The sequence below is a fragment of the Cryptomeria japonica genome, chromosome 4 (genome assembly GCF_030272615.1).
Source record: "Cryptomeria japonica chromosome 4, Sugi_1.0, whole genome shotgun sequence".
NCBI classification, from domain to species: domain Eukaryota; kingdom Viridiplantae; phylum Streptophyta; class Pinopsida; order Cupressales; family Cupressaceae; genus Cryptomeria; species Cryptomeria japonica.
In genome coordinates this window covers 626,878,343-626,889,911 of record NC_081408.1, presented here as the reverse complement: position 1 = coordinate 626,889,911, position 11,569 = coordinate 626,878,343, and the positions used below count along the sequence as shown (strand labels likewise).

General features: G+C 35.8%; 2 protein-coding genes across 2 annotated transcripts in view; both read right to left on the bottom strand.

The window, feature by feature from the left end:
- Positions 1-2,510: 2,510 nt before the first annotated feature.
- On the bottom strand, positions 2,511-4,632 carry LOC131079048 (uncharacterized). The gene is made up of 2 exons (XM_059220008.1): positions 3,028-4,632; positions 2,511-2,790 (listed from the first exon to the last, which is right to left on the bottom strand). The coding sequence occupies exon 1, from the start codon at positions 4,615-4,617 to the stop codon at positions 3,424-3,426; it is 1,194 nt and encodes a 397-aa protein (XP_059075991.1). The 5' UTR covers positions 4,618-4,632; the 3' UTR covers positions 2,511-2,790; positions 3,028-3,423.
- Positions 4,633-6,646: 2,014 nt separating this feature from the next.
- The window catches only part of LOC131855865 (AT-rich interactive domain-containing protein 1-like), a 99,516-nt gene continuing 94,593 nt past the window's right edge, over positions 6,647-11,569 (bottom strand). Inside the window, exon 2 of the mRNA XM_059220009.1 lies at positions 6,647-6,878. Coding sequence (XP_059075992.1) covers positions 6,723-6,878 — 156 coding nt within the window. The 3' untranslated portion in view covers positions 6,647-6,722. The remainder of the gene's footprint in view (positions 6,879-11,569) is intronic.

Below are 11,569 nucleotides of genomic sequence, written 5' to 3'. Positions count from 1 at the left end.
TTCTTTCTTTGATGCGAAAACGTACAAATAACAAGGACCTTGTGCAACCAGGAGTGACATAGTTTGTTAGCCATTCCCTCACTTTACAAAGCATTCTTGCTGCAATTCCTTATCTCAAGCAAATGTTTGTGTCTAATGCTTGTTTAGAGTCTCCATTTTTCAAAAGTGTTTAAGGTGAGAAGACTACAAGAACATTGTTTGATGACACAATCATAAAAAATAGAAGAGTTGATTAGTGTAAGTAACAAATACAAAAATAAACTTCATACAAAATAATCTATTTGTTGTGTTTTTAGGCATTAATTTTGTAATAATTTAAAATTAGTTTTCAATTTTTAACTAACCGAACATTTGGTCAAGGTTCTTTGCTTGGTGGATGGAGAGGGCATGCCAATGGATTTATTTTACGAGGTCACAGATAGGGTCTAAGAAGCCATATTGCATTGCTATGACAGAAACAAAATATATATATATATATATATGAAACCATTTGGTGCATCATTGGTCGTAGATGGACAAACCAACTCCACCAATTGATACATGCCTTGGCCTACTACTTGAACCCAAAATTCTACTTCTTTGATACATTTAAGGTTGATAAGATCATGACAGGGGTTATTGCATGGATGGATAAGACAGTGCCAGATAGTGAGTTGAGTTGAGAGACGGTTCTTAATGAGTTAGAGCTGAAATTTGCTATATCTTATTTATGAATCTAGCAATGTTGACTCTTTAGAAACATCCATTTTAGATACATAATAATTAATTTTCTATGTTTGATCTATCTGTTCAAGGCCTACAAAGGTGCAAAGGGGAGACTCTTTTCTTTAGCCTGCAATTGATAGGAGACAAAAACAAGAGTTTTTTTGCGAGTCCATGTCGAGTCCCAAGTCTGAATCAAAATTTTGAGCTACCAAGTACTACTACCATAACCAAACCCCTTCACATTAATATAATAGCATCTCCAAGCCTTTATGAACATACATTAAAAAGGACAAACATGAACTTTAAATACACAAACAAACCCTTAAAAAAAAAAAAAAAAAAACAAACAAACATAACTATTTTTTGTTGATACAAGATTGTCTTTGGACCAGGGACACTCGAACCTTTAAAAAAAAACTATTTTTGATTGATACAATATTGTCTTTGGACCAGAGACACTCCTACATCATATGCATTATAAATGACTTTACTTCAAACCAAATAGTAACAATTGCGCTAATTACACAATTTAATCATAGAGCATCAAGCTGGAGGTAACGCAAGCCTAAGTCACAGAGTTCACTGAATTTCAACTCCAAAACGTGATTAAAAGTTCGTTCAAATTCACCTTACATTCGTACGACTAAAGGTCGAAGTTTTTTCATTTCTGCCCGTCAATAAAAAACCCTAAATGTGGAGCGGGTTGAGCTTTGAAATATTGCGTACAGAGGAACATTGACGCGTAACGATTCGATTATTTCCATTCTTTCCTTCGCGTCGCGGTTTTTCCTATAGGTTGTGCTGGCGTGCTCCTCCTCCTATCGAGTTGACCTCGTCTCGTTAGAGCTTTTTGCAAACAGGCCTTTAATTTTTTAAGTTTTGTTTTTATTTTAACCTTTTGTTTTTTCAAATAAAATTTAGTAACTTAATATTTTATGATTTTAACCATGTCATTCGTTAATTTATTTTATTTATAATAAATTTAAATTAGATTTTTAAATAATAACATATTTATTATTTAATTTTAATATTATTTAAGTTAACATTTCAAACATATTTATATTATAATATTTTAAAATTTATTATAATTTATTCAAATTTAATATAATATTATTTATTTTTAAATTTATTATTTATATATTAAAAAAAAAATTATTACTTATATTTTTTTTTAAATTGTACGAGGATGTCGAATTTTTTACCCCTGTTTGCATCATCAATGTGGTGACATGCTCCAGTACATTATGTTGCTTCCCATTATTCGCAACGATGAGAGAGACGTTGCTTTTTAGTGATAAACCGGTCCATTGATTTTAGATATGTTTTAAAGAGTTGATTGATTAGCTATTCATCTTGGAACACATATAATTTGGGAGGGAATCTGTTCCTCACTAAGGCAGGGGTTATTTGGAATCTTTTCTTAAAAAAAAAATAGAGACCCTACTTTTTAACCTTGTAAATTTTTAAGCTGTTTTACAATATATAATTCATGAGACCACCAGCTTTAACATATTCCTAAAAACTCTCTAACAACTCCTGCTCTTTTTTTAGGAAGCCCCCTCCATGGGACCCCAGCCTAAGGACAGCCATTGACTGCAATCTTTGCAAATCCATCTAATCAACTCTTGACACTATTTAAAAGATTTAAGAAATTCGCGAATAATGGGAAGTAACATAATGTACTGGAGCATGTCACCACATTGATATGTTTAAAATAGTTGATTGATTAGCTATTCATCTTGGAACAAATATAATGATTTGGGAGGGAACCTGTTCCTCACTAAGGACAGCCATGGACTACAACAAAGACAAAAAGTCAATGGATAAATATAAAATAGCAGTTGACCTTTCAAGAGGTACAACCTTTTAAAAAGAATCCAATGTATGCTGCAACACTGATGCTGACAAAAGCACAACGGTAACAAAATAAATATGGACATGCACCAGAACTTTGGTTGTAATGAAACATATATAATGCAGGAATAGTATCCAAACGCATGGAATGAAACAACTCATCATATGGCTGTCATCACTGTCCGTTAACATCTCACATCTCATCAATTCTGCTCGATGCAAGTAACCCCGCTGCAGGAAATGAAAGATGAGAACTTTAGATATACATTAGGAATTGATTTCAATTGCACTTCTGGAAGCATCATTTTATCCATATAAATACACAATATTTTCTTGAATAGAAGAGAGAGCAATTCTCTATGCTTCTCAAAGAAACTAAAATATTTGGATGTTTTCAAATTATAGATCCCATGGTCAAATTTTTTTGCAGATATAACTTAAATATCTTGATAAAAAACAGTTTCTGACCTGAGAATCATGAGAAATTCCAGAAGCTATAAAAATATGACCCATTCCAATTATCTTCCCCATCAAATGTGAAGACACCAGTAAGTAATTTCTTTTGGCGAGTGGCTTTGAGATATCACTTGTCATCTCAAGGAAATTTCCAAAATGAGCTGGCTGAAAGCATTTAGAAATCAAGAATTCCTTCAACCAAAGCAGAACTTAGTCAGCCCATTACTATCAAACCATCAATCTTCTGCATATTCCCAAATAATGTATACAAGATCCTTTTTAAGCTTTCAAATGGCAAAAACCCAGGGGTAGACCCATGAACTTTAGTGTCACTATCTCCTCTGTAGTTCCTGATTTTCCCTATTAAGCCATTTATGCTGATTATGATAACCTTATATGGCAATCTAGTTAAAGTTTCTCTACAGTAACAACACCCTGAAAATCGTTTTCCTGCAATGTCTGTAGGTATTCCATATTGTAGTTCAGAGGAACCATTCCGTGCTGCTTCTGAACATGAATGGAATTGTCATCTTCTAAATGAGGTAGCATTATGGTACCTTCCCCACATGTTGACAATCTTTTCCAACTAAAACTGGTACTACTCATACAACAAGCCTGACTACCAGATTTTTTTTCTGAATTATCAAAATTAAACATGCCAACCTTATTTATGCTTCCTATATGTTTCAGTGTTTTTACATTTCCATTTTCAGCAGTGGCTACCTCAGATTCGTCATCATCACTGTCTATATTATAAGGTTCAACTCTGTTCTGTGTGCCTCTACGTGTTAAAACAAAAACATTAAAATAATAGCTAACCAGGTCTTCAATCTTTTTCGCAGGTAAGCATGTTGGAAGGTAGTTCCAGAAATTCTTTTCCAGAGAGGCAGGATTTAATCTCACCAAAGCCGAAAACTTTTGCTTCTCTTCTTCACTCCACTTTTCTGAAACAGTATCACCCATATCCTCAAATCTCCAGTCCGAAAAAGAAACACCAAGTTCTTTCTTGAGTTTCTCTCTTTCATCTTTAATATGCAACTTTACACATTCTATAGAGCCTTGCAAAGCACAAAAGCAGCCATCAGACCTCCCTTTTCCAATTCTCTCCTTGTTAACCACCACATCACTGTATTCCATGGGCCAAATTGGTGGAAGGAGCCACCTAGAATCATCCATGTAGTGCTCAAAACTAGAATCTCCATTCCCTATCAATTGTGGTGACTTCTTTAGTGGGCCATCCCAAACAGGTACTTTGGCCTGAAATTCTGGTCCTATACGAACTCTCTTCCTTGGGATGTGCACTTTGATATCAACTTTACAACTTGTATCATTGCAAATGCTCGGTAGACTATCAGAATTTTGTGTAATGGCCTCGCCTGTTTTAATAGAAGTAACCATGTCACATATTGGATGAACCCCAGGCAAAAATGAAGCAAAAGGAGGAGTAAATGGCTGCAGAGGGAAATCATATACTGGCACAGAAGTTTGGATAGCCAACTGCCCTGCAAGATCCTCAGTCTTCGCTTTCGTACGCTCCTCATAACGTACACGATGAATCTTATGTTTCTTGATCTTCTGAATAGCAAAGACAAAAATAGACATAGAGAGGACAAGATAGTTAAAAATTAGTAGACAAAAAATACAAGACGACAATGATTTATGATTATGAAAATGCATTCCATTCTCCTTCGTATGGGCTCTCCAAACAGGTTGAACAAAATAAGTGATCATCTTTGCAGATATATTTTGAAAATGTATTTTGGTTTTCATCACACAAAAAGATCTTTGTTGAACCCAAAGCAAAAAAGATGATAAAAACATTTGTCAGAAAGAAACAATTATGTTTTGCTTGGGGAATTAAACTACTTCTACCAATCATCTGCTTTATAAATCTTGAATGTTCTTTACGGTTACCTAATCTACATGAAAAATTCACAACTCGTAAAAAAGTACAACTAAATACATAATAAAGCAGGATGTTTAATATGTTCAACGATTTTCTGATGAACTGTCAGTTTTCTAAAATTATTAGATCACAACTTTTCAAGGGAAACCCACTGTTTATCTTTTCATGCATTTTATTGTGGATACACCATTTGCCTCTTATTCTATACATTTGTTTGGATAGAGACTGAGATTTTTATGGTTCTGGAAGTTGTTTGGAGTTCTTGCCATTACGACGACTCCAATAATAAGACCCTAGAGAGGCTTATATAAGCATATTACATTATTCTCAATATTTTTTGAAAAGTATTAAAGATGCACCGAACAAAAAAGCCTTTTGAGAGCATACTTAAAGTGCCTTGCACAGTTTTAGATTTTCTACTGACCGTTCTTCTTTTACATTTTTCTCACCTGTTGTGGTACTTTTATTTCCACTCTGTGAATTTGGTAATAGGTAATTTTCTGAAAAATTTACTTCGTATTATAGGATTAGTCCCTTCACTCAAAAACTTCAGTAAGTAGTTTTCTGCTGTGTCCAGTTGAGATTTTTTTATCCAGATGAAACTTTTCTATTTTACAGAAAACAAGGAATAAAATATGAATAAGATTGAGATTTACTAATGTTTTCTATACGCCATTATCATTTACGATGGGAATTTTAAAAAAAAAGATTTAAGTAGGGTCGAAATTGTCTATGGCTGCCTTCTAGAACTTCTTCCTCTTGTTAAGTACTTGCTGTTATTCCAACTGACAGTGTTAAGTGATTTTCTCCCAACTGCCTGCGATTCTTATTTGTCACCATCGATTGCACATGCTTCCCCATATAATCTAATATTTTCTCTACTTTTCCACCATTCAAACACGTTACCTTATGCCTCACATTATGCCTCACAATTTTTTCCGTGTATCACATATTTTTGTGTCATACGGTTTATTTCTTCTTATAAAAATTGTATTTGTACTTGTTTGATGACGGAGGGATGTCAGTAAGATATTCAGTTTTGTCTTTAGGTAAGATATTCATCCTTGCCTCATTTACGCTTCTATATCAAAATATAGGAAAATTGTTTTTGGCTTTGGTAAGGGACCCCATCCTTACAATATGCATATTAGTTAAAATACATTTTCTTGTCTCCATTTGTACCATAGAATTCTTCTAATATGATGATAAGAGTGCTTACATGAAAGTTGGTACATCTCCTTCCATGCTACAAAATCATCTTCACACATGTCACACTTAGAAGAATAGTTGGAATCGAAAAGCCATAACTGTAATGGAGCTCTTCATGCCAACATGGCAGGGTCTCTCTTCCACAGATTGACCATTATGGCATCAGCGTCAAAACACCACACTCTTAATGGGAACTATTGTCAGGTTGCATTGATGGCACCAAAGGGATTTCCACTCATCAGAAAATTATTTTATGACAGTTTCCAATCCAGCCTCAGCTTAAATGGCGATCAATTTTGTGGGATTCTCAACAACATGAACTAAATTCTCTTTGCACCCAACTTCCATGTGTAGTCATTTCATCCATGATATTCTGACCTAAGCATTACTTAATAAACCAAGGGACCCACCATAATTAGCTAACAAAGAAGTCCACATGTAATCACTATCTTTGTAACAAAATTAAATAAATATCTTCTATCTTAAAGGAGGTAACTATAATTGTAAGGATATGTGAAGAATATGACGTGTTTGTTACCCTCTTGGAGATATAGTGTGGAATGACATCTTCCATGAGGAGTACCATATTGTATTACCTTACCTCAAGGGTTTGTTCGTACGCTCCATGGCATTTAGAGCTCGGGGATGGGGGACAGCAGGGAACATGTTTCTGGTACATACCTTCTAAGTCACAAGGTTCGGATTCGAATTCGAATTCGACGGCCATGAAATTCGGATGAAATTCGACCTGGAAAAAATTCGGAAAAAAATTTCGGATAAAATTCGCCTTATATAATTTTGTTTATTTTTAAATATATGTATTATGTATACGAGACATTTATGTGACAGCATATATATAATAACAAACTTCCTTAGTTAATCCACGCCTCAAGCATCCTTAACTATATGTATACGAGACAAATATATATATGATGACAAACTTCCTTAATTAATCCCTGCACTGAATAATATTTCCAGACCTTCGCCAATAATTTTACCAAGCGCAAATATGAAATCCCCAACAATGGATAATAACAAACTTCCGTCACTGAATATTCAGTGCCGACAATATACGAGACATTTACCGTCGCACATACTTAAATTTGCCTTCAGAAAATCCGATGGAAGTTTAAGGATTCCCTCAACTTCAAGTTTAAGGAGACATTTACCATCACACGTACTTAAACTTCCGTCGCATATTGACCCTTGTTGGAGAAAATCCGACGGCAACCCAGAGGTTGCAGACACCCACGACCCAGCAGTTGCCGAACTTATGGACGAATTTGAACGATTTTTTCATAAAAGTTTGAAATTCAATTAAATTCGAACCTCATCCATGAAAATCGCCGTATTCTGTGACTTAGCATACCCTTGAGGGCCATTTTTTGGGACAGCAGAGGACGGAAATATACAACAATATCAATATGTAAATAAATCATGAGAGCAGTAGTATAGCAGCAAAATAAATTTCAATAAAGCCTTTCAATAAATTTCTGCTTCAATCCAGATCCAGATCTTTCAGAGTTCTTGCCTTCACTTCAAATCATGGCTTTAGGTTTGTTGGTCTGAGTATTCATATGTGCTTTTTCTGTTGTTATTTGTAAGTAAAATAATTGCACTAGCATAATTGCAACAAAGAAAAGATTGATCATTAAGCTGCCTATTTCAAGCATCCTTTATTGTGGATGGATTGTACTGATTGCTTAAAGTGTGGCAGAGCGCAAGTTTTCAAGTTTCCTGATAATTTGGCAGCAACTCATGGTCATGTTGTGACCAAATCACACATCGCCCCATTGCAAATGGAGACCCCCACTTTTTTCTTCTTTCTAGGATAACTGCCTATTTCAAGCATCCTTTATTGTGGATGGATTGTACTGATTGCTTAAAGTGTGGCAGAGCGCAAGTTTTCAAGTTTCCTGATAATTTGGCAGCAACTCATGGTTATGTTGTGACCAAATCACACATCGCCCCATTGCAAATGGAGACCCCCACTTTTTTCTTCTTTCTAGGATAGTTGTGGAGTTGTTTAGCTATTAGCTTTTTATTTGGAAGAGGTGCAAAATTGAAATTCAAGAAAAATTGACTAAGGCATGGAAATACTCTTGTCATTGCTAGCAATCACCCTATCATTGCCTTAAACACCTCCTGTCATTGCTCTCAACAACTGTGTCATTGCTTTCGATCACTTTGTCATTGCTAGCAATCACCTTATCATTGCCTAGTACACCCACTGTGATTGCTAGCAATCACCTTTGTCTATGCTAGCAATTACTTTGTCAATGCTCTTAATGACCTCAGTCATTGCCAGCAATCACCTTGCCTTTGCTTTTAAATGATTTTGTCATTGCTATCGATGCCTCATGTTATTACTTCCATCGATTATGAGAGAAGAGGGAATTGTGCTTTGAACGATATATATCACTCAATGGATGCAATCAATTGGAGGGCGATCCATGCTAAGTAAATGCATCCCAACACTTAAGCTATGCACAAAGTGAGCTGTTTACACAATGCGATGGATGCAATGGCGATTTGTATAGGATGAAGTGCAGGCACTTGATTTTTCGATGAAGATAAATGATTGCATTCACCGATATTACACTAAATGGTTCGATTTGTGAGATCGAAGCCTTACATGAAATTGTCATTGGATCACCTTTAATAATGGGCATGTAATCGTTCAACTTCAAAGGGTGCAGAATTCGATTTTTGACATAATAAATTTAATGATTGTTGCCTTACATTTAAGATCGACTTTTTCAACCTACTATGTGTTGGCATCAACTCATTTAATGAAATGTGCTTAACAGCCATGATGAGGTACTGACAGCTTTGAATGATTATGAGTTCAATTAGATCATTTCGTTTGATCAAATTGTGATCGATTTGCTTTATATCTGCAATATTCATCCTTTAATCACCAGCAAGTCAATCAATTACAACCTCAGATTTGGGCGGTATTCACCTTGATGCAGTTTTTGTTATCTTCACAAGCTGGTGATTTCACATCAAAAGCAAACAGCCACCTCATCTCTGCCTCCTGGATCGGCGATTTTTATTTTGTTATCAATTTGGTTATGATTGGTTTGTGTGGAGCAATTAGTGATCGATGCGATCTCCCAAGAGTGAACAACGATTGCATTTTACGCACAGCCACTTCTTTTATATGCTGTGATTGGCCTTCATATTCCAGTGATATCAAACCACTGTTTCAACGAATGTGTCTTCATATTTGGCTATTACATTATGAGGTAGTGCTTCAACATCTGATCAGTAATTTGTACTTATTCAATAATGGTGCTGTGACATTAAAATTGGCAACTTGAGGTCTGATTACAAGAGTACAACTGTGACTTTGGAACAGTGATCAGTCCATCATTACTTACTGGCTGTGATATTGGTGAGCGATTTAGGTGGTGTGCTAATATTCAAGTGGTATGACTGAGACCGATTGGATTTGAACACTCAGCAGGCATCACTAATTCCAAATTCAATCAAAGTTGCTTTCGAATTGGCATTGACACAGTGAATTTTGATTTAAGGGAGATAAATCAAACATCTTACAAGCAATTTTGATCCAATTCAGATCTGCAAGTGAATTCCAGTTTATCATTAAACATCTTCACAGGTTTGAAGTGGAGTCTAATTGGCAATCTATATCGAATAATGTGTTCAAAGTTGATCTTCCTTTATCCATTGAAGGGTTTTACCATATTTTATTGTCTTAGAGAGCTTTGAAAGAAAATGCATTTGATCAAGGGTTAGAGAGGTAGCCGAGGCTTTCACGGTTATTAATTAGAACTTCTCATTCATATTAATGATATTACATGAAACTAACTTAGCCAACTCCCGCAGGTGAAGGATGGCAACGAATGTAGGGAACGTGTTGGTACACCTCAATGCTTCGAGTCTCAAGATCACACAAGGCGCCCAAGGCAAGAACACCATCCATCCTAGGCAAAGACAAGAACCAAGAACGTGATCAGCATGATGAATTCATTGCAACAATTCAAGTCTTCGAAGAATACCCGGAAGTTGCTCAAAAGGAAAGGATTTCACAAAGCACACTTCAATTGAGGAACAGCAATCAACATCAAGCATTCAAGGATGAAAATTTTCACAATCTTGCATTTCCTTCGGAAATCCAATAATCATTGCCAATATAGCCAGATGGAAGCTCCAGAATGCGAGTGATCAAGAAAAGAGATAGTTTCAGCAGGGTTAATCAAAGTTAGAAGAACAGCTTGAGCAAAGTCATCATCACATCAGGAACTTGAAATGTTGAGTATCAAGAAATATGCCTCATTCATTCACACACTTGCAATGAGTTACAAAGAGCGAGATGAGGTGGTGCCTAGTCATCATTTATCCAATCATATCATTTCATGATAAGGCATCTAGATTCAATGAACCTAAATCATCCTACGGAGATAACTACCACATGGGCACAAAGTTCAATGCACCTACCCTCGTCATCTATTGGTCGAATTTTCTAAGGAGGACATGTGTCCCATTAATTGTAATTTTGTCATTGGTCAAGAATTAAATGCTTTGTAATGGGTTCAAAAAACCCTAATTAGGGTTTCTATCTTTCGATCTTGGCCTTTGATTGTGAATCAATCTGAGCCACTGAATTGTAATGAGAGCACTATAAAAGGCTCCACTTCATTTGTAAAACTTATTAGTGAATAGTGAATGGAGTAGAAAATAGTTAGAGTAGAGTAGAAAGAGAAGGCAAAGATTGTTGCCAAGACATTGTTGCAAAAGGCATGTAAACTTCATTGAAAATTTGGTGAAATTGATATGTTGATTCATCGATTTGCATGGTCTCTACTTCTCCATTTGATTTTCAAGTTAGTTAGATGAATGGACGAACTTATGTATGATCAATGGTGAAATTCGTATATCCATACTACTAACACTTTGTAGATGGTAAAGTGCCTTGCATGGTCAACTGAAATCATTCAGCTAAAGCTTAACTTCAATTATCATTCCTTCATTGATATGCATCAACTTGATGGTGTCTATGCTTGTGGTGATGATTTGAAAATCATAAAGCTATTCTTAGAAGATTGCACTAGCCTTGTGGAGATGTTCGCCACATGTTGAAGCAAGACTTAGTAGAGTTCCATCAAAGATCGTCCATTGCTCTTACATTCCTAGAATTAGAATAGCCTCCTAAACCTTATCCTTTTTTCCTAGGTTACCGGGTTCGGCCCCCTAGCCCCCTGGTCCTGGTCCAATCCAATCCGGGTCCGTGGTTCTAGTCTAGTCCGGCTATGGTTCAAATAGGGTCCGTCTTCCACAAGTTGGGTTCGAGCCAGAACAGACCCGGGCGGACCCAGGTCGAACCCGAGCGGTTGACCGACCCAAAATATGGTTTTAATGCAAAATTTAATATTTTTTTGAAATCCGCCAATTAAAAAGTGAAAAATAAAC